We start from the raw sequence: 24287 nt of genomic DNA, 5'->3' as shown, positions 1-24287 counted from the left end.
TTCCTACACCTGCCACATGTTTCCTATTGTCTTTATCTAACCCTCAATAACCTTCGACATACAGCCCTGGTTCCCTGAACCTTTTCTCCCCTGGGATCTCAGCCCTAAACTCTTCTGACTGCTTCCCAGTGTAACTTGCCTGCAAGTAGATGTCCCAGTCAATCTCAGCCAGGCCCTGTCTTACAAAATTGTGAAATTCACCCACCCCTCTCAATTTAAGACAATTTCCCCCTAATCCTAGTCAATTTGACAATGTGCTGTGAAATTTGGTAGCTGTATCCAAGAATAGGTTTTTACTGTTGCTCTTTCTTCAAATGTTTGCATCTAAATCAGCTCAGGTCAGACCCGTGGGGGAGTTGCAGCTTCTGTGTATTCAGCAAAAAATCCAATAAGCCTTTCCAGGTCAGTCAGCAAGTACACACAACATTTAAAAGATTTTGAATCGTAGAAATTCGGAACATAGGAGAGGGAGTTTAGTGAGGGAGCTTTCAACAAAGGAGCAGTAATGTATTTCAGAGTCGTGGTAAAGGTGATACCACTCATATGAAGCAAAAGAAAAAGATTGTAAAGCAGCTGTTAGAAAATGATTGTTTCAACTTTAAATGTGGCACCTGCCTATGAGATGGAGAAGCCATAACTTTTAATTTTTTTTTAAATTGAAGAGATATTATTACAATGGATAGGCTAGTTCTTGTTTAGTGTGGGTGCTTGAAGTATAAATACTAGAAGGGTTAAGCAAGCTATTATTGAGTAATTTCTCCAGCAATTGCAGCAGTCGTCACACCACGTGTCTTTGTAACTCCTCTTTCTCTGCAGATGCTTCCAGATGATGTGCCAATAATTCAACTTCGCGGGATCCCTGTAGTTTGAAGATTAAATTTGTTGCTCGAGCCCCTGGGAGTCAGTTTGAATAAATATTAGGTTGCAAAAGAAGAAGAAGCCGGACTATCGTCTACCGGAAACTTGGAGCAATTCTGAAAAATGACAAGCGAAAGGAGACGACAATGGTGTTGAAATTACTCTTTTTACAGGTGGTACAAAATTCCATGCTATGCAGCAAAGCTAACAGAAATATTTAGTACTGCACTGGCTTTGAATACCAAATACCTTTCCAACATCTGAGCAGAAATAGATTTTCACTCTAGTATGTAAATCATACAAAAACTGTGCAGAAATTACTTAAATGTTATTAAAAATCACAACACGGTGCACGTCTACTACCAGGATGTTGTACGTTTTATATGAGCCGCTGGAAAAATCTTTTAAGTCAAAAGAATGTTAGTGTGACCAGGAAGGATTAGTCTATCAGGCAGTTCACACTGTGTTCTGCAAACCATACTGTACCCAAACCATCTTGTTCCTTTAAGAGTGAAAATGCTCATTGCTGTTCATTCTTGCAGCCAGTAGGAAATTACTTTTTTTTCCCTCTTTATATAAATAAATTATGCATGTGAGGGTTGCATCTAAAACTTTGCATATTTATAAAGGGATGCTAAGATGTTTAACTGCTCCCAGTCTATAGCAGATACCAGAAACTGTAAAAGATTTATACCTTCATCATTAACCTTGTATAATGTTTGTCTTTTAACACCGATGTTTTGATGGGCACACATAAAAATGAAATTAGTTTTTTTTAAACACCCAAGACTTTCTGTATGCATTTAAATTGAGAAGTCAATTCAGTGCACTAAGCTGTTTGCAATTAAATGTCAACTTTATTCAGATCAAGTAGAATTTAATTTGGGGACATCCTCAGAAGATGAAAAAAGGATGTTCATTTATGAAAGAAATCAAGCAAAATCTGAAAACATTGCACCACCATTTGCTCCCCTTGAGTAAATAAATCTGTTAACCTTTACTGCGGCAAATTGTATGTATTTAGCTACATTGGTCAATTAATTGTTTTCAAATTGCCCAGTTGTATTTGGTTTTAAAATAACATTGACAAAAATAACCAACAAAACCATGGCTTGCTGATACTGAGCCTTGTAACATAGTAACTAACAACTTTTGGCAAGGCTAGCAATTGGTTTCTTCTGAATTCAGCCCATTTGTTTCCTGGCAATTCTTGTTTTCAGGTTGATCAGTTTGACTGATGGGAACAGAAGCTTTTGTTGTCAATGTGCTTTCAATGCAATTTGACAAGACAGCTGTCTGGTTTCTGTGATTCAAAGGAAATATGCTAAAGTATTAGACACAATGAACTCTGCTGAGTGTGACAGAAGCTTGTGTAAATATCTTAACTGTTTTATTTCTGGAAATCCTGAGTTTATTAATTTCTGGAAAAATGTTGGATCTTGCAAGCAACTGTAAGATCTAATATCAAGAGAATTGTTATGGGAATGGTCTGATACACTGTGAGGGAATTACTTTTTGCATTTTCATTAATGAGTAAATTGAAATGCTGTTCTTAGACTTTTGAAATAAAATGGGCTGAATTGTCCCGGGAGGCTGCTTAAAAATCAATTGCACAGGTGTGATGTGAAAGAGTTCCGCCTTCCTATTAATACAGCTATATAATATGACTACTTGTGAAGTCAGTCAACGTGATTTTAATCAGCTTTCTAAGACAATGTCTAGTGTAAAGTTTCCAGGTGCTGCTTTCTTTTTAAACACAATTTTAAATATTATTAGAACTACTTTTATGAATTTAAGTTCCCCAGATGGAGTAATACATAGTCAACACTAACTTGGATCTGCCTATGGAGACACCATTTGCCAATCTTCGCTCCTGAACTTAAAAATGGGGTGGGATCCAATGTATCAATAGGACAGAAACTAAGTGCTTATGACATTGAAGATATAGTGTCCATATCAGTCAGAAACATTAGTCCATGGCCTCATTGTGGGGAGTATGCTCCTCAGACCAAACGTATGCATCCATTCATTTGACTGTAGAAGAAATATCGATTTGCTTTTTTGACCGAAGTATGGTATTTCTTTTGAAGTATGATTTGCAAGGTCTATTAATGCTGTGTTATATTTTCCCAGTTAATATTGTGCACGGGGCCGAAGATTTTGTATTGAGGCTTAGATTTATTTTTACATGTTTAGTAATTCTGTAGACATGATTTGGTCATACCGACTTGCGGTAGTGACAACATAGACAATTTCCGAATTGAAGCACAAAAGCACTTGCACCACCTAAATATAGTGGATGATAAGCATGGAGGATCTGACAGTAGAAATCCTCAACTCAGCCGTCATACACGGACACTAGCCAAGCAGCAATTTAAATAATGTGCACTAATTTGGTAACTCAGCAAAACAGTGTATAAAGAAGGCAGATTGCATTCACCTATGTTGTATGTTACAAAGCACGCACTAAACTGGTTCCTGTAAAAGGAAATTTGCTGAAAGTTAAGGAATAAATTTAATAAATTTATCCCTTTGTAGTTATAGATAGGTAAATGGCAGTAATCATTTGCTGGTTCTGTGAATATTAATAACTTTACCATACACCTTAATGACTAATCATTCTTCACCTATCAATTTAAACATCCTATCTAGCACAACGCCACATGCATGTAGGCAGGACCTAACCATTTGATCAGGGAAGGAGTTCTGCCACCCTGACCAGCCTGTGTCTGACTGTCACTGTTCTGGAGTCTGATGGTTCATTCTTACTGTCTCTCGTGGCTTTGCAAACCACTCACTTCAGGGGAGAGCTGCAATGAGCAATTAACATTGGCGTTGCCAGTGATACCCATTATCTGTGAATGAATAATAAAAAGCTTATCAAACACATATAATTTGGGGAAAAAATTGATACGTTAAGACTATTTAGTACTGAATAGATAATTTCAGTACACTTTCATAAACAGGAGTAAAAACTGCATTGCCCTTTTTTTTGTTTTGAGCATTTTATTTCTTTGGGATCATCTCTTTTACTTCTGATTTTGCTGAGTTATATTGGCTACTGATAAAACTTGTTTTGGATGCCTAGTAGAGGTGGATACAGAGGGAAGGTTACTATTGTGTCTTGATTAGTGCTCAGTCACTTAATCCCATCTGAGGCATGTTACTAAGAAGGTCTAGTTAGCCTCAGCACTTTGTTTTGTGGGGTGGATAAATTGGACATATCCCTTTCCAAATTGTGAACACTGGGTTGAGAATAAGATCAGAGTTGGCTGTATGAGTTCAACACACTCTGAGCACATTACTACTTTGTCTCAGGTCCCTTGTGAATAATGGTTGTAAGAGGGAGGCAGTGCACATTACTTCCTCCAGCAAGGGTAAATAGGTGTTTTGGGAAATGTGGACTGAAAATGAAAACAAAAAGGAATTGAAGAACAAAAGGTATGTTATAATTTTTTTCAATGTTCCTTCTCTTTCCAAAAGTTAGGAAAATAATATTCAAGTAATTTGTTCTGTAAGAACAACCACCCATTTAATACATCCTTTTCTGTCATACCGCTGAAGTTCCAATTGAAGGTTATTTCTGCTGTTGTTACAATAAAGGTTGCACAGGTGATGTATGAGTAACCCTGCTACTGTAAGCTAGTATCTAGAGTGCCAAAGTATTACTTACTCATGCCTGCAGAGAATAGGGACAACATTTAGTGAAGAAGCAATTAGTAAACTGCTTTAACTTTTTTTTCCAAGGCTAAAGAATCAATGTCATGTCTGCTTCAAGGCACAATTGGTATCAGTTTATTCAAGAGCTTATGTTAAGTTCTTTGCTTTCAAGGGCAATAACTCAGTCTGTTGAAGCAAGATGGGGTTGTTAAAGAGTGCTGTTGCTTGGGTTGTTGGAACAGCTATTCTTTGCTTCAGTACAGTTCTGTAGAAGGATGCTTCCTCATTTGTTTTGCCATCGCAGTGGGAAAGGATAAATGGCAGAATCAAATTGTGTTGATCGGGAAGGTGTTGGGGTGGAATTGTTTCTTCAAAAAAGTGGGAGTAAGAAAATCGTTTCACAAAAGTCTGAAGTATTATCTTTGATTGAGAAGGGACATTTAATCGTATTGTGTGCAATTGTCTTTTTTTGTTCCTTTAGAAAATCATAAGCCTTTTTCCATATGTCTCTATGTGTATGTATATATACATGAAGGAATGTGTTTTTGTTGTTGTTCTGGATGCTATTTGCTGCTTTAGGTAAACTGAATGTAGACAAGGCTTTTGTTTCTAGAGTGAAATGTAGGAACAAAAGTATACTCAAGAAACTGCATGGTTGCAGTAACTAGAATAGTTGTATATGAGTCACTAAGAAAAATCAAATGACATCCCTGATTGAATCAATGAACAATCTTATTCTGTGATAACAGCTTTAACATTTCATTCTGAAAGTTGTTCAGAATAAGAAGATTGCCTAAAAATTCCACTGGGTGGCAGTGACTAGCAATAGATTATTGTATTGGAACCTCATTATAACAATAAATAAAGTCATTCAAACTGGAATTTAATGAAGTGTTCATCTTTATTGCAGATATTGTAGTGAATTTTAAATGTTTCAAAAGTATGTTAGATTCAGAAGGCTAAGCTGAAAATGCTTACAAACTCATAATGTACTGAACTTTCATATGTATCTATTTGTGGTGTGATGCTGCTTCTCAATGCCTCTGTACTTAGTTTGCTGCCTTTCTTTCCATTGTTTATGAAAGTGAGGAGAAATAGTTGTAATAATAAAACAAAAGTAAGTGTAACTAAATGTCCTTTCAAGTAAAGTCATGGTTGATTGATGTTGGACCAGAAAACTTTAGTGTAAGGCAGTCACTGACTTCCAACCACTCTGAGAATCTTTTCTGAGCTTTGACACAGCTTTTGCTGCTGAAACTGCAATCCAAAGGTCTGAACGAATAACTTGAAGTATATTAGATTAGATTATGAGAACACTCAGTCCTCTTTTATTGTCATTTAGAAATGGATACACGTATTAAGAAATGATACTATGTTTCTCCGGAGTGATATTACAGAAAACAGGACAGACCAAAGACTAACACTGACAGAACCACATAATTATAACATATAGTTACAGCAGTGCAAAGCAATACCATAATTTGATGAAGAACAGACCATGGGCACAGTAAAAAAAAAGTATCAAAGTCCCAAGTCGATCGACTCCCGAGTCCCCAATAGCAGGCGGCAAAAGGGAGAAACTCCCTGCCATAAACCTCCAGGCACCGTCAACTTGCCGATGCCTTGGAAGCAGCCGACCACAGCCGACACTGAGTCCATCCATCCGAAAGCTTCGAGCTTCCGACCAGCCTCTCAGATACAGCCTCCCGAGTGCCATCCTCTGCCAAGCACCTTTGACCTCTCCCCAGCTGCTGAAACATGCAAAGCCAAGGATTTCAAGGCCTTCAGCTCCAGAGATTCCGATTACCACACAGTAGCAGCGGCAGCGAAGCGGGCATTTCAGAAGTTTTCCAGATGTTCCTCCGTACTCTCACGTCTGTCTCCATCAAATCAGAATTGTGCACGGTCCCCTACTTGACAGATAACAGACATTATCACCGAAGTGGCATGCGCTGCTGTCGCGTTGCCATCTTCTCCCCGCTCCCGGGAGGATTTCAAGTGGGCGGTTCAATCACTTCAATCATTATTAAAAATGTTGGTGACAAAACTATTAGATTGTCTTTTAAAAAAAATAATACTGGATGCACAAATGTTGTTTCAGGAGTTTTCTTAAGAGTTCCACTATATATGCTACTCCAGTCAGAGACCAAAGTAGTTCACTCCAAACTTTTTTGCAGTGCCCTCACAAGCCACTCCATTTCTAGGTGGGTCCTCGAGAAGATGATCTAGCACCATCTTGTGAGGGCAACTAAGATGAACAATAGATGTCAGGCCTGCACAGGCAAGCACTTCCCAGTCTCCACCCAGTTAACAATTGTCTGTTGCCACTCATTTCCAACTCATCACCTGCAGCCTATTTAAACCCAGCTCTCATCCATGGACCTTGTTCGCCCACTGAACCAGCAAGCCTCAACCAATAGTTGCTAGCTTTCAGTTACCTTGTTGCGTGTTGTGTTTCGTACCTGTTCTCTCTTGTTCTGTTGCTCTTCATGGCTTGTTATTTTGCAGTTATTAAAGTTCTCATGCCTCTGCTGCTCTGCGTTTGTTCAAACCTCCACATTTCCTGGCAGGATGGATGAACCACCAATTGACCTAGCAGAGTATGCTTGCCTAAAGCAAGTCACTGAGTTGGGGGCCACAGTTGATCTCACCCTGTAAATCCATGGAGGCGGAAGAAACCCTTGACCTCACCAAACGCCCACAGGAATACCAAGACAGCCATCAGTTTCAGTAAAAGGGAGGCCAGCACTTTGCCAACTGTCAGACAACTTGAATGTGTGATCGACCTCCTCCCAAGCATCACCCCACCCCGAGGGCATCTTTTCTCCCTTTCCCTCCTGAAACCAACGCAAGAATGACTTTTGCTGAAACGCTGCAGCATAGTTTCATTGGACAATCCCAGTTCCCTTCTTTGTCAAAAAGAAAGATGGGGGGCTCTCTCCCTGCATTGACTACCGTGGGCTCAGCAAAATCACCACTAACAACAGCTACCCTCTCCCATTGATGGATAGTGCATTCAAACCATTCTGCGGGGTCCAGATCTATCACTGAGCTGGATCTATGGAGCACGTACAACCTGGTCTGCATCCATCATGAGGATGAGTGAAGATGGTGTTCACGACACCCACTGGCCACTATGAATACTTGGTGATGCCTTTTGGACTTCCCAAGCCTTCATTACTGAGATCCTCTGGGACATGCTACACAGGTACATGTTAGTCTACCTGAAGGACATTATCATCTTTTCCAAGGAGCCCCCAAGACAACATCTGTCATGTCCGTTCAGTTCTTCTGCATCTCCTTGAAAGCCAACTCTTCTGCAAGTTAGGCAAAAGCCAGTCCCACACCTCAGTCATTTCCTTCCTGGGTTATGTCCTTTCACCCCAGGACGTAACAGTGGACAAAGAGCAAGTGCACGCAATTGTTGAATGGTCTTGACCACACTCCCTCAAACAGCTACAGTACTACTTCGGCTTCTGCACCTTGTACCACTGCAGCCAAATCGCTGCTCCTCACCTCCCTCACCACGTCACCTACCTCCCGAATAAGCTGGGCTGCTGCCATGGACCACGATTTTGAGGAGCTCAAGAGACCCCTCTGGACCTTTCGTGGTAGAGGTGGACGCATCTGACATGGGTGCTGGGGCCATCCTCTACCAGCAAGGACTGGACAGGAAGACACACCCTTCTGCTGCCTTCTTGCACAAGTTCAATTCTACACAGCATGTTGTGGAGTAGGAGACAGGGAGCTACTTGTCATTAACTGGGCCTTGGGGGAATGGAGACACTGGCTGATGGGAATCTCTGAGCCCTTACTGATCTGGACTGACCACCAGAACCTCATATCCACACAAAAGACCTGCCTACTCAACCTATGTCAGGCTCGTTGGGTCCTCTTCTTACAGTAATTCAACTTCATTACCTACAGATCCAACTCCTAGAACATTCAGGCAGATGCCCTCTCACCACAGATCATGCAGCTGAAATGAAGGTCTACCCTCGCCCCATCATTCCATCCTCCCAGATTCTTGTCTGGGATCTTGAGAACTGGACCTGCCAGGCCCTACAGCAGGAGCCTGCTCTGGCCGACACACCTGACAACTGCACAGACCTGCTGGCAGCCATGCGCTCTGGGGAACTCCAGGGGGCGCACTCCTCACCCCTCTCCAGCTGTCCAGGTGCTGGATTTTCTGTGATGCTGGTTCTCATGGCTCACCATGATGGCAGTGTATGCCGGTTCTTTGCTGCCTGTCTCAGTGTGCCCAATCCAATTCCACCTACTAGTGCCCCTCTGGGTTCCTGCGACCCTTGCTGGTCCCCAAACACCTGTGGTCCCAGGTCACCATTGATTTCATCATGGATTTGCCACCATCTGAGGGGTCCATGGTGTTCATGACAGTGGTGGACCAGTTCTCCAAAGTGATCCACTTCATTTCCCTCACCGCCCTAAAATTACATGGGGCACTGAGACAGTGGACCTGGTTCTCCAACATGTAGTTTGTCTGTATGGTTTCCCTCAGGACATTGTATCTGACCAGGGCCCACAATTTCTCTCCTGTTTCTGCCGAGCCTTCTGCTCTCTCCCCTGCACCTCAGTAAGTCTGGCCTCTGGCGGTCATCCACAGGCAGTCAGTCAGTCGCAAACAGCAAATCACCAAATGGAGAAGTTTCTGTGATGCTTTGCCACCTCTAACCTTTCCATCTGGAAGATTTATCTGTTCTGGGCAGAGCTGTCACACAATGCACACCTCCTGCATTGGGTATGTCACCCTTTGAAGTGCTTCATCACTGCCAACCCCCATTGTTTCCTGTGGAAGAGTCAACTGTGGAGGTTCCGTCCACCAGGGCCCCGCTTTGCCACTGGTGGAATACTCAGAAGAGGGCACGGAGGGCCATTCTAGCTGCCAACTGTGCCTACTGCTACCAGGCCACCTGTTGGTAGCATCCAGCCAGACTACTCTGGCCTGGGGACAGCGTCTGGCTTGTCTATCTGAAATCTGTCCCTGCGCACCAACTTCCAGCAATCTCTTGCACCAGTTCGTCGACCCCTTCAAGATCACCCATCACATCAATCAAGTCACTTACCATCTCGAGCTGCTACCGTTCCAGAGGATTGTACTTACCTTCCACGTGTCCTGCCTCAAGCCCATCATCCATCGACCACTCAGCCCCCCAGAGCCTGCACCTCCAGAGCCTAGGATGGTGGAAGACAGCCTAATGTACATGGTCCACTGGTTGATAGATTCACGTTGTTGTGGATGGTGTGTGTGGTACCTAGTTGACTGGGAAGGGTCTGCCCCAGAGGAGAAATCTTGGGTGTTGTCCAGTTTCATTATGGATCCAGTCCTTATCGACGACTTCCAGTAGGTCCATCAGGATTGCCCTGAGCTGTCAGGTGCCAGCCACGGGGGAACGTTGGGGTGGGTGGTGGATCCTGTCAGGCCAGCGCCCTGCTAACAGGAGTCACTTGCCAGTTGTTTCCAACTCATCACCTGCAACCTATTTAAACCCAGCTCTCATCTGCAGTGCTTGTGCACCCATCGAACCAGCAAGCTTTAACCAGTTGCTCCTAGCATTCAACTGTCTTGTTACCTGTTGTGTTTAATATCTGTTTTCTGTTGTTTGTAGCCCCTTGTGGCTGGCTATTTTGCAGTTTACTATTAAAGGTGTTGTCCACTGCTGAATTGTCTCCACTGCTCTGCGTTTGGATCAAATCTCTTCTACATTTCTTGACAATGTCAGCAGCATTCCCCATATCCTGTTAACTTTTTAAAAAAATCTTTTTATTAAAAAAGTAATTTGTCATTGTTATTCTAATTAGACACCCCTTAAGTTACATTAATGTATCTGTGCCACTTTGTCAAACAACAAACATTATGGTCTGTGCACCAATCCTTTCTTTCATCTCAGAATTATGTCAGTTTATCAAGCAAAATGTTCCCTTCTCAAATTCATTTTGTTTTCTTTCAGAATTTGATAATATTATCCTCCAAGACTTCTAAGTTTTCCCAGTCTATAATTGTCTGGATTCACCGTGACTGTCTGAAAGCACACGTTACATTAACCACTGTCCTGTCCTGTGGTATCCATCCACTCAGCAAAACTCACAAGAATCTACCCTATTATGTGTTTATTGCCTGAGTAGCAAGCCAGCATCATGGAGTGGATCAACTATTGTCTTCTGACTGCTTATGCATTTTTCAGTGCACTGATTTAAAATTCATCCAAAAACTTCATGTCTGCCAGATTTGGTGCATAAATAAATAATATTTCAGCAACACGTATGTGGGGATGTGGGGGAGGGGGGGATCACATAGTTGTAGAAGACATCAACAAGGTGCAGCGTGCATATCTGAAAGGGGAGAGGGGATCTATATGTCTTTGGATATTGCAAGAAGTGTGATAAGGTGGAATGAAGTGTTTGCTAGATAAACTTGCTTAGGTATCAGAACAAAGCATCTTGAATGGAGACCTTTCTATAGTTCTCAAAAGAAGCAAACTGGGCGGGATTTGAATTCAACAGAGAATGAGAATAAAGTTCAAATAAGATTTGGGGCTAGTGAGGGTTATTTTGTTACTGTAGATCTATTTGGAAAAGTTGCAGTGGTTTCTTTTGGAACAATAGCAAAAACTTGAGAGATCCCCTTGTGCTAAGGAGGAAAGACAGGTGAGGATGTCTTTGCAGGTGAGCTAGCCGGAAAACAGTTTAGATGATAGCAATTTTGGGAAGGGGATGTACAATATATGTGGAGGGGGAGCTTTTTGTAATGTCAGCCACATTCAGGAAAACTGATTGACCATTCATTCCAATAAGTAAAAAGAAATGCTGTGATTTATCAGAGATTTACAGCTGGCATTTGAAATAATTTTGGCTTCAGACAGATACTAGAGAATTAAATGGACATGTTTGATTAGGCCAGCAGATCCTAAGGTGTACACAGAACCAGAAGCATCGCCATGGGGTGGCACAGTAGCATGGTGGTTAGCACAATGCTTTATGGTACCAGTGAACTGGGTTCAATTCCCACTGCTGTCTGTAAGGAGTTTGTACGTTCTCCCCGTGACCACATAGGTTTCCTCCCACAGTCCAAAGGTGTACAGAGACTTGGCTGGCACCAGGGCAGGAATGGATTCTCAATATTCCTGGATTTTAGTGCTTTAAGAGGGATAGAGAGGGTGGAAAAAGGGGAGGAGGGGTGGCATTACTGGTCAGGGATACTATTACAGCTACAGAAAGGGTGGGTAATGTAGCAGGATCCACTTTTGAGTCAGTATGGGTGGAAGTCAGGAACAGGAAGGGAGCAGTTACTCTATTGGGGGTGTTCTATAGGCCCCCAGTAGCAGCAGAGGTACAGAGGAGCAGATTGGGAGGCAGATTTTGGAAAGGTGCAAAAATAACAGGGTTGTTATCATGGGTGACTTTAACTTCCCTAATATCGATTGGCACCTGATTAGTTCCAAGCATTTAGATGGGGCAGAGTTTGTTAAGTGTGTCCAGGATGGATTCCTGTCACAGTATGTGGACAGGTTGACTAGGGGAATGCCATACTAGATCTAGTACTAGGTAATGAACCGGATCAGGTCACAGAACTCTCAGTGGGAGAGCGTCTGGGGGACAGTGACCACCGCTCCCTGGCATTTAGCATTATCATGGAAAAGGATAGAATCAGAGAGGACAGGAAAATTTTTAATTGGGGAAGGGCAAATTATGAAGCTATAAGGCTAGAACATGCGGGTGTGAATTGGGATGATATTTTTGCAGGGAAATGTACTATGGACATGTGGTCGATGTTTAGAGATCTCTTGCAGGATGTTAGGGATAAATATGTCCTGTTGAGAAAGATAAAGAATTGTAGGGTGAAGGAACCATGGGTGACAAGTGAGGTGGAAAATCTAGTCAGGTGGAAGAAGGCAGCATACGTGAGGTTTAGGAAGCAAGGATCAGAGGGGTCTATTGAGGAATATAGGGAAGCAAGAAAGGAGCTTAAGAAGGGGCTGAGAAGAGCAAGAAGGGGGCATGAGAAGGCCTTGGCGAGTAGGGTAAAGGAAAACCCCAAGGCATTCTTCAATTATGTGAAGGAAAAAAGGATGACAGGAGTGAAGGCAGGACCGATTAGAGATAAAGGTGGGAAGAAGTGCCTGGAGGCTGTGGAAGTGAGTGAGGTCCTCAATGAATACTTCTCTTCAGTATTCACCAGTGAGAGGGAACTTGATGATCGTGAGGACAATATGAGTGAGGCTGATGTTCTGGAGCATGTTGATATTAATGGAGAGGAGGTGTTGGAGTTGTTAAAATACATTAGGATGGATAAGTCCCTGGGGCCTGATGGAATATTCTCCAGGCTGCTCCACGAGGTGAGGGAAGAGATTGCTGAGCCTCTGGCTAGGATCTTTATGTCCTCGTTGTCCACGGGAATGGTACCGGAGGATTGGAGGGAGGCGAATATTGTCCCCTTGTTCAAAAAAGGTAGTAGGGATAGTCCAGGTAATTATAGACCAGTGAGCCTTACATCTGTGGTGGGAAAGCTGTTGGAAAAGATTCTTAAAGATAGGATCTCCGGGCATTTAGAGAATCATGGTCTGATCAGGGACAGTCAGCATGGCTTTGTGAAGGGCAGATCGTGTCGAACAAGCCTGATAGAGTTCTTTGAAGAGGTGACCAGGCATATAGATGAGGGTAGTGCAGTGGATGTGATCTATATGGATTTTAGTAAGGCATTTGACAAGGTTCCACACGGTAGACTTATTCAGAAAGTCAGAAGGGGATCCAAGGAAGTTTGGCCAGGTGGATTCAGAATTGGCTTGCCTGCAGAAGGCAGAGGGTGGTGGTGGAGGGAGTACATTCAGATTGGAGGATTGTGACTAGTGGTGTCCCACAAGGATCTGTTCTGGGACCTCTACTTTTTGTGGTTTTTATTAACGATCTGGATGTGGGGGTAGAAGGGTGGGATGGCAAGTTTGCAGACGACACAAAGGTTGGTGGTGTTGTAGATAGTGTAGAGGATTGTCAAAGATTGCAGAGAGACATTGATAGGATGCAGAAGTGGGCTGAGAAGTGGCAGATGGAGTTCAACCCAGAGAAGTGTGAGGTGGTACACTTTGGAAGGACAAACTCCAAGCCAGAGTACAAAGTAAATAGCAGGATACTTGGTAGTGTGGAGGAGCAGAGGGATCTCGGGGTACATGTCCACAGATCCCTGAAAGTTGCCTCACAGGTGGATAGGGTAGTTAAGAAAGCTTATGGGGTGTTAGCCCATAAAGTCGAAGGATAGAGTTTAAGAGTTGCGATGTAATGATGCAACTCTATAAAACTCTGGTTAGGCCACACTTGGAGTACTGTGTCCAGTTCTGGTCGCCTCACTATAGGAAGGATGTGGAAGCATTGGAATGGGTACAGAGGAGATTTACCAGGATGCTGCCTGGTTTAGAGAGTATGCATTATGATCAGAGATTAAGGGAGCTAGGGCTTTACTCTTTGGAGAGAAGGAGGATGAGAGGAGACATGATAGAGGTATACAAGATATTAAGAGGAATAGATAGAGTGGATAGCCAGCGCCTCTTCGCCAGGGCACCACTGCTCAATACAAGAGGACATGGCTTTAAGGTAAGGGGTGGGAAGTTCAAGGGGGATATCAGAGGAAGGTTTTTTTACTCAGAGAGTGGTTAGTCTTTGGAATGCACTGCCTGAGTCAGTGGTGGAGACAGATACACTAGTGAAGTTTAAGAGACTGCTAGAGCAAGGCTGCAGGACCGGATGGTGTCAGTACCAGGGTGCTCAAAGCCTGTGCCCCTCAGCTATGTGGAGTACTTGTCTTCAACCTTAGCCTGAGGCTCCAGAGGGTTCCTGTGCTGTGGAAGATGTCCTGCCTCGTTCCTGTGCCGAAGACGCTGCGCCCCAGCGGCCTCAATGACTACAGACCGGTGGCATTGACCTCCCACATCATGAAGACCCTGGAGAGACTTGTTCTGGAGCTGCTCTGGCCTATGGACAGGCCACACTTAGATCCCCTCCAGTTCGCCTACCAGCCCCGACTAGGAGTTGATGCCATCGTCTACCTGCTGAACCGTGTCTATGCCCAGCTGGACAAGCCAGCGAGCACTGTGAGGGTCATGTTTTTTGACTTCTCCAGTGCGTTCAACACCATCCACCCTGCTCTGCTGGGGGAGAAGCTGACAGCGATACAGGTGGGTGCTTTCCTGGTGTCATAGATTCTTGATTGCCTGACTGACAGACCACAGTACGTGTGCTTGCAACACTGTGTCCGACAGAGTGATCAGCAGCACTAGGGCTCCACAGGGGACTGTCATGTCTCCCTTTCTCTTCACCATTTACACCTCGGACTTCAACTACTGCACAGAGTTTTGTCATCTTCAGAAGTTTTCTGATGACTCTGCCATAGTTGGATGCATCAGCAAGGGAGATGAGGCTGAGTACAGGGCTACGGTAGGAAACTGTCACATGATGTGAGCAGAATTATCTGCAGCTTAATGTGAAAAAGACTAAGGAGCTGGTGAGGAGAGCTAAGGTACCGGTGACCCCTGTTTCCATCCAGGGGGTCAGTGTGGACATGGTGGAGGATTACAAATACCTGGGGATACGAATTGACAATAAACTGGACTGGTCAAGGAACACTGAGGCTGTCTACAAGAAGGGTCAGAGCCGTCTCTATTTCCTGAGGAGACTGAGGTCCTTTAACACCTGCTGGATGATGCTGAGGATGTTCTACGAGTCTGTGGTGGCCAGTGCTATCATGTTTGCTGTTGTGTGCTGGGGCAGCAGGCTGAGGGTAGCAGACACCAACAGAATCAACAAACTCATTTGTAAGGCCAGTGATGTTGTGGGGATGGAACTGGACTCTCTGACAATGGTGTCTGAAGAGAGGATGCTGTCCAAGCTGCATGCCATCTTGGACAATGTCTCCCATCTACTACATAATGTACTGGTTGGGCACAGGAGTGCCACATTCTGTGCTCTGCCTCAATAAATAAATAAACATTCAGCCAGATACTCATTCCACCGAGATGCAACACAGAGCATAATAGGAAGCCATTCCTGCCTGTGGCCATCAAACTTTACAACTCCTCCCTTGGAGGGTCAGACACCCTGAGCCAATAGGCTGGCCCTGGACTTATTTCCTGGCATAATTTACAGATTACTATTTAACTATTTATGGTGTTATTACTATTTATTATTTATAGTGCAACTGTGACGAAAACCAATTTCCCCCGGGATCAATAAAGTATGACTATGACAGGTATATGGAGGAATTTAAGGTGGGGGCTTATATGGGAGGCAGGGTTTGAGGGTCGGCACAACATTGTGGGCCGAAGGGCCTGTACTGTGCTGTACTATTCTATGTTCTATGTACTGATCGGTACTTTAATTGGTGATTGTGGATTGTCCTGTGATTAGGCTAGCGTTAAATTAATGGCATAGCTTGAAGGGTCGTAAGGTCCTGTTCTGTGCTCTGCCTCAATAAATAAATAAACCCAGTACAAGTCCCACATAAAAATCTCATTTTAAATTTGTATTTGCTGTGCCTTTGATGGGTTTGCATAGTTCCTCTGAAGTAGGCTTCCTGGAGAATGTCCAATGACTCTCAGCTGTGAATTTGTTCGGTTTTAAGAAACCTTCCTTTCAAGAAAACAAAACGAATCCTATCATTTAAAACACCTGTGGTTTCAGTGAACTTGCAAGTATGTTCGGTTTTCAGAAGCCTTCCCCTTCTAAGCTTGCCTTTTAAGACACCTGTTTTAGGACCAGGATTCTGTTCATAGTTAATGCATTCTGAAAAAAGATTGGTGTGAGTTTCTGTTGGGGCAAATTCAAAATGTTCAGCGCAAGTGAAGGCTGTAAATCTGAGATTATATCTATGAGATGGTATCTAATCAGGAACATTTTACCCTGTTAAACAAGCCAATAGTTTATTAATTTTCCACCAATTTTGTATAGAATCTGAGACACCGACAGACTTCCAAAGCACTCTTACACCCACATTACCTCCATAAGTGCAGCCGATGCAAGATTTTTAGTATTTAAGTACCATCCTTGTGTTAACATTGGCTGATCAAAAACATTTTTGATTCTTGAATACGAAATTGAATTACAATTGTTGATAGCACTATTAAAAGCTGTGAATCTCATTTATAGCTCCTAAATGGACTGATGTAATGTATTTTCAGATTATGGGCATCACTGGGTCATCATAAAATTCATATTGTAAATAGAGGATTAAAATAGTTCAAAAAAGATAATTTTGAAGGTTAAGTAGGAAAATTATTCTATGCATAGAACCATTATACTATTTGTAATAATTCTTTCAAAGGTATTGTTCTATTATTGACAAATTAATAATGAAGAATTATAGAGTTACTTCAGAGCAAGTGATGTGTGGAATTTGTTCCACAATGTTTTCTACATGGGTTACTATCCATACTGTTTGCTGTGACTTAGGCAGAAGAAAGTTGTCCATGTTCGAACTCCTGCCCACTCTTGGTGGACTTGAGTATTAATTGCTATGGATGCATATGATTTATAAGATTATCAATAAAGTGTTTTAATTGCATACATTATAAAAGCTTTCATACATTAAAGCAGGAGCTCTTTCTGCAAAAGATGGTGAACTTTGATCCTCCATCAATTTTCAGAAGGCTTCTGTAAGATAGTAGTGAACTGCGGAAGTGAATGCAACAACATGATGTCGTCCCCTACCTAGTGAACTCCTTGTTGGGATACTGCCATTTCCCCTCCGACCGTAGGCAACAAATCACTACTCACAACAAATTACCTAGTTTGATTTATTTACTTGCTTGGAGTAAGTTTGATGGTAACACTGCCTTCATTATGTACTTCAAAAACATGACTGCTTCCAAAGTGAATAGTTTGGAAGATGCCTGAGCTCAAAATGTGAGTTTAAACACTACTCCATTTTTTTCATTTGTTGGCCATCTTACTGCTTTTCTAAATGTGGAGAAGATGACATCTAACAACAAAGTAACAACTGCAGCGTGGATTGAAGAACTATTCCTCGTCTCAACAAGTGGACAATTGTTTTAAGTGCTTCATCCAATCAGCAGTATGTGATTTGAAATAGAAAGTATCTCAGCTGTCACTTGACTCTTGGAGCAACTGCCTATGATAAAGCAGATTTAATGAAGGACAATCCCAGATCCCTCTTTAATCATGGCCTTTAATCATTGCAGCAACATTTCGCCGTATCTCCTTCCCTTTGAACTAAGCTCTTACAAACAGCCATCAAAGGGGCTAATTTTATGAGCCTTGTTCTGATTCAGATTCTCATCTGCTGAGAGGAGAAACCCAAAGCTTTGGTAAGTGGTACACGTTATTTATAAACATTAAACAAAATGGTGAAATATAAAGAGTAGAAATTTATTTTTCTGATACCGGAGACTTCAACCCACCGCGTCCATGCCAGCCAGACCCAGACTCCCTTCGTTTACCCTGTACCCATTCCCTCACAATCTATCAACTGCTCTTGGATTTTATCACTTATTGTGTAGCAGATTAATCTATTAAATCTTCAGGATGCAAAAGGAAACGGGAGCACTCAGCAGAAACCCATGAAATCACAGGGAGAACATGCAAGCTCCTCACCAAGAGCACTCGAGGTAGGGGTGGAGTTTGGATTGTTGGAGGTGTGAGCAACAACTCCCTCTGCTCATTTACTCTACCACTCTTCTCAGAATTTCCAACATAATGTTAGTCTGAATTGCCCGATTAGTGAAAATCGCCATGAACATAAGGATCATCTTTGAGGATTATAAAATGAAGTTATTTTTCCTGTTGAACTATGGAAATATTATGCAATTTTTTTCAATGAATGTAATTAATTCCACAATGCATGAGTGATTCTTTAAGCACTTTGATTTTGTTTGTTAATTGGGCATTGTTTTATACAGTGGTCACCTCCACAGAAACAGCAGCAGATACTACACCAGGCCAGGTTTGAGTAAAACCTTGTGCCATCACTCCCGAACAGCCCAGCAATAATTTACTTCAAGGGTGTCACAGAATAGTCGGCACTTGCTTGTAGCAGGGACCGACCCCCTTGGAGCTGTACTCCAGGAAGTTCTACTTTTACAGAAGTATAATGGAAAGAAAAATTGTGCCATTGTAAATAATGACTTGAGCTCCTGCAAGATGAAAACCTGAATCATTTTATAATGGAAATAGATCACAACACTTAAAAAAAAAAAGCAATAAAAACAAAGAAAAGGATTTGTGCCTCATTAGACAACACTAGAAACTAGCATGAGTTAGGATACTCAAAAGGTTAGGTTTAGAAAATAATTTAAAGGAGGTGGAGGTGCAGAGTGTTTATAGTGGAGCTTAATCCAGGGCTGTTTTAAGAAGCAAGAACAAGAGGAGAAAGTGTATCTTGAATTGTAGGACTGATAATGTTTGTAGAGAAAGGGAGAGGTAAGACCCAGGCAGACTTTGGAAATATGGATGAAAAGTTTTGATTCAGAATATGCTGGAAATGCACAGCAATCTAGTGGCATTTGTGGACAGAATTCAGTCAGGTATAATTTGGGTAGTTGGGAAGTGAATGACACAATACCGGATATACAGTCTCCAACCTGTTTTTGAACTTGTATTTGTGATTCGTCTGGCTAAAATGCTCACAATCTGATGTTGAGAATCCTGTTAAATGCCTTTTATTGGAGATGGTAATTGCCTATGCTTAACTCACAATATTAGACCAGCCCAAATGTTCTATATGTCTTGCAACATAAACTTATTGATTAACTGAAGAGCTGTGAATAGAATTAAACACTATGCTATTATCAGGGAATATCCACACTGAGCACACTGTTCTGAGTAAAGCCTGTAATGGTGTCCCAGGATTTTGATGGATTGTTTTCACCAGCAACAATCGTCTTCAGGTAGCATCTAAGGAAGGGAATAAACAGTTGATGGTTTGGGCTGAGACCCTTCAAAAGACCCTCCATTGATGCTGCCCAACTTGCTGAGATCCTCCGACATTTTGTGTCTGTTGCTCAAGATTTCCATCATGACTTGAATCTCTCGTGTTTGCAATCATTTTCTATCCTGCTCAACTTCATCCATGACTTCTATACACTTTGATTCCATCGACCCATAGAATGGGCAGTTTCTTTTCATTATTTTTACCCTCTTTGCTCAATATCTGCTCTTGCAATTTTGCTATTGTCATACCACTCACTAGCTCATCGTCCAGTCAACTGGAGCTGGTCACTTCTAAAGGGAACCATTTTGAAAGCAACATTGATATACTTGAAGAAAAATAAATGAAAAAATTAAATTCTGTATGGTTGATATTTATGACCAGAAAGGGGTAGTTAGTAGTAAAAAAAACAATTTGCCATAGACCCTTCTTTGCTGTTTTTTGTGAATTATCTGTTTAAAGCCTTGTTTGTAAACCAATCCGTTATCATCGTTTATTGCAACCATACCCACCATATCAAGATCAGGTTTCACTTTGGAGTAGTGAGAGTGAGATATGTGCAAGAGCCGGAGACACTGAAAAGAGTAAGCCTCATTCCATGAGGGTTTCACTCGGGTCAATAAAAAGAAGTGAGATTTAAGTGGAATGGCCATTGTGGGAGTGGGATAGAGATAGAGTGGGGAACTGAGTCTTTGGTTCAAGAGGCTTCAGTGAGAAAAGGAGGAGGCTAGGTTGAGGATTGTGTGAAGTTTCCATTTCTTTCTTTATTAATGCCTAGCTAGGACTATGAAAATGGAGCCCAGGTCAGTGGTGTGCTATTCTTGTACAATGTTGGATATCTGAGAAACCTCCAGTGTCCCTGATTGCGACTTCTGCGAGAAGTGCATCTTACTGGAGGGACTGGAGTTGATGACCAATATCTCATTCGGTGTAATGAGGAGTTGATGGATAGGAGCTGCACCTAAGTTGTAGAAGGCATGTAGCTGGGTGACTTTCAGGTGTGGGAGATGGAATAGGCAGATAGTGCAGAGTTCCCAGTGGCTCTTCTCCTGAGTAAGAAGTATATTGCTCTGGAGACTTTTGGTGGGCCAGCATTGACTGGATCTCTGGCACTGAGTCTGGCTCTGTGGCTCAGAAGGGAAGGGGAAGAAGAGGAGTGCAATGGTGATAAGAGATTCAATATTTAGGGGAACAGACAGGAGATTCCATGGACAAGAACGAGATTCCCAGATGGTATGTTGCCTCCCAAGTGCCAGGGCAAGGGACATCTCAGATCAGGTCCTCAATATTCTTAAGGGGGGAGGGTGAGCAGCCAGAAACTGTGGTACAAATTGGTATCAATGACACAGCTAGGAAAAAGAGGTGACGTCCTGAAGAATGGTGTTATATACCCCTAGGGTTCCTTTTTGCTGTGGACTGTCACTTTAAGGAGAGAGAGAGAGAAAACTGAGACTGACTTTTGGGCTCTGTGTGAATTTCAACTGTCTGCAGAATTGCTTGGTTGCTATGGCGACCAGCTTGTGTTATGGTTTCTCTGCAGCGTGTTTACTTTTTACAAGGACAGTTACAGACACAGAGAAACACATGCTCGGAGTCGAGATGGATTCGGTCATTGAAAGACACCAGTGAGTCGGTCGCTGGTTTAAACTTTCAGTAGCCCAAAAGGGGTGAGTTGAGATTGATCCTGAGTATTGATAAATGACTTTCACAAGTTGTCTGCAACTAGAACAAGTTTGCAGGAAGAGAAGAAAGAGAGCAAAGAGCAGCTCATGGGTTGCCGTAGTGACCAAGGGCAGTGTTAATTGATGGAGAGCTGGTGCTCAGCATGCTGAGATAAATACAGGGTCAGCTGGTTGTTACACAGACACACGTGGTTTTGGACACTGGATGAACTTTGTGTGCCCACAGAAAGGTGGGTTTTTGGAGGATCGATCAGTGGCTCTCGCAGTGTGGAAAAGGTGTGACCGGTGGGAAATTATCCGTGTGTCCAACTCTTGCCTGGGTTGAGAACTTTGCCATGGAAGACGGTCTCCTTTTTGTGGTCACATTCGGTGACTTTAAAGGAAGAGAGGAGGGGAGAGGAAGGTTTGAAACAGAAGAAACCTAGTGACAAAGAGGTCACTGTTTGGACTCTCTCCTCTGTAGCCCGTAAGGGTGAGTTTGAGTTCCATTCAAATACGAAGGTGTGATTGTCAATTAGTTAATCCACAGGAGTGGGTTCTCCGGTGAGGGGAGTACCTTTGTGAATACCACTTGTGTGTTACCCTTGTTTGGGTGTGGTAGTGCACTGGAGAAAGACACTCCTGTGGCAAATCACTGTTAGAGTTATTTTGTATGTCATGGAACTAGATAAGTGGCTATCACGTTGTGTGTTTGGGGTAACCTTGTGGAATCTACCGGTGTGTTGACCCTTGCCTGGGTAGTGGTTCCCTTGAAGAGGGCCCCTTTGTGATAAGCTACTGCTGGTGATAATCCATACGTGGATTCTGTTGGAGTATCCTGTCGCCACCACTTTGGGATGACCTGTGGCTGAATTAGGGTGTGATACCACTTGTGTTGAAAGGATATTCGTTGAAGATCACTGTTGGTGATATTTCGTGAGTGGAGTGGAACAACTTTGGAGATAAAATCTACTACTGTTGTTATTTTGTATTGCTGTCGTGGAATCTGGACTATCGATGTAATTGCCTTCTCTCAACGTTTACCCTGGATTATAAATATCTCTCTCATATCACCTATTCCGTGGATGATATTTGCTTTGGGGGAGGTTTAAACTATATTGGCAGTGGGATGGGAACCAGAGTAATTGGACTGAGGATGGATCAGTTGGCTTAGAGGTAGATGGACTTTGTAGTCTGAGGAAGGATAGGCAGTAGATCATGCATAAATGCAGTCAATTGGATGGGTTGAAATGTGTATAGTTTAATGCAAGAAGTATTAGGAACAAGAATGATGAACTTAGAGCATGGATCAGTACATGGAACTACAGTGCTGTGGCCATTACAGAAAATAGGTTGATCCCAAGGGCAGGAATGGCTACTGGATGTGCTAAGGTTCAGATGTTTCCAAAGGGGAAGGGATGGAGGTAAAAGAGGTGGGAGAGGGACATTGCTAATCACGGGTAGTATCACAGCTGCAAAAGCGAGAAATATCATGAGGAATTGTCTATTGAGTCAGTGTGGGTATGGTGTGTTGGCCTTCGTTATATGGGAGATTGAGTTCAAGATCCACAAGGTAGTGCTGTGGCTTACAAGACTCCGGTTAGACCACAGTGTTTTGTGTTCAGGTCTGCTCACCTCATTGTAGGAAGGATGTGGAAGCTTTAAGGTGCAGAGGCGATTTACCAGAATTCTGCCTGAATTAGAAAACACATTGTATGAGGAAAGACTGAGCAAGCTAGGGCTTTTTTCTTTGGAACAAAGAAGCCTGAGAGGTGACTTAACAGAGATGTATAAGATGATAAAAGGCATTGATAGACCGGGCAGTCAGTGTCATTTCCCACGGTGGAAATGGCTAATACAAGAGTATATAAATTTAAGGTGAGTGGAGAAAAGTATAAGTTGGATGTCACAGGTAGGTGGTAGCTGGGTGAAATACCCCAGCTGGGGTGGTGGTAGAGGTAGGTACTTCAAGGACACTTAAGAGACTCTTAGACAGGCACATGGCTAAAAGAGAAATTGAGGGCTATGAGGGATGGGTGTGTTAGGTTGATCTTGGCGTTGGTTGAATGGTTGGCACAACATGGTGGGTTGAAGAGCCTGTATTATGCTGTACTGTTCTATGATCTATGTAAGTTTATTGTCATAAATGTACATACCTAGAGAAGAAGTGCCACAAACATAAGCCTGTTGCAGCAGCAGCACAATACATGACAGACAAAAGTTAACATAAACTCAACACATAATTTACATGACAAAGTAAACAAAATTCTATATACATCATGATATAAGCTGAGAGGGATTCAAGAAGTATAATCTGAGGTACTGTTAGTTTTTCAAGACAGTTGAAGAACCTGGTGGCAGTGTGGAAGAAGCTGATGTTGAACCCTGAGTGGGTCTTCATGCTCCTGTACCTCCTGCCTGGTGGCAACATTGAGAAGAGGACGTGAACAAGGATGTCCTCATTGATGAATGTCATCTTTCTGGGACCTCACCTGTTATTGATGTCCTCAATGTTTTCTGGTTATTGGTCTCAGATCAAATTTTATAACAGGAAACAAGCTATTAAGCCCAGCCCACACTACCAAATGCAACTTGCCTTGAAGTCAACGAAGGTGGTTTTTTGTACAAGTGCTAGTCCTATGCACCATCTCCCTATACCTTCAGCTAACATTTAACATTAAAATCAACATTACCTCATGATGATATCAGGATGCCTCAAAGTGTTTTACATCCAATTTTGAAAAGTATTTGTTACAGTAACACAGCAGCACCATCTTCTGGGTAGCAAGGTGCCTGAAACAGGATTGGGACCATCTGATCTTGTGACGTCAGCTGAGGGGTAAATATTGACTGAGCCCTGGAAAGAAACCTGCTCCATCCACCCACCTGAGAAAGAAAGGAACATTAGATTGCAATACCGTAGGGAATCTTAGTTCTTTCATTTATGGTTGAAACAATCACACTGCAGGCCCAATTTAATGTCAGTACACAGTGAAGCTCAAAAATGCTATTTGTGTAGTGAATGAATCAGACAATAAACTGCTGGATTTGCCATGCAGTATGTAAAATATTACAACACTTTTCATAGGAATACCTACTAAGTCATTTTTGCACTTCTGATGGCTGTAGAATGGAGATCAATATTATTAAATACTTGTAGA

At 42.5% G+C, this 24287-nt stretch overlaps 1 protein-coding gene across 10 annotated transcripts in view; it reads left to right on the top strand.

Moving 5' to 3' along the window:
* LOC140202711 (zinc finger protein 800-like) overlaps nt 1-5405 on the top strand; it is a 129426-nt gene extending 124021 nt beyond the window's left edge. For all 10 annotated transcript variants that reach the window (XM_072267908.1, XM_072267907.1, XM_072267905.1 and 7 more), the window contains one exon: nt 817-5405. In XM_072267908.1, coding sequence (XP_072124009.1) covers nt 817-830 — 14 coding nt within the window. In that variant the 3' untranslated portion in view covers nt 831-5405. The remainder of the gene's footprint in view (nt 1-816) is intronic.
* The last annotated feature ends 18882 nt before the right edge of the window (nt 5406-24287 follow it).

This window comes from Mobula birostris, chromosome 9 (genome assembly GCF_030028105.1).
Source record: "Mobula birostris isolate sMobBir1 chromosome 9, sMobBir1.hap1, whole genome shotgun sequence".
Taxonomy (NCBI): Eukaryota; Metazoa; Chordata; class Chondrichthyes; order Myliobatiformes; family Myliobatidae; genus Mobula; species Mobula birostris.
The sequence above is the reverse complement of the archived record's forward strand: the minus strand, read 5'-3'. Positions and strand labels throughout refer to the sequence as shown.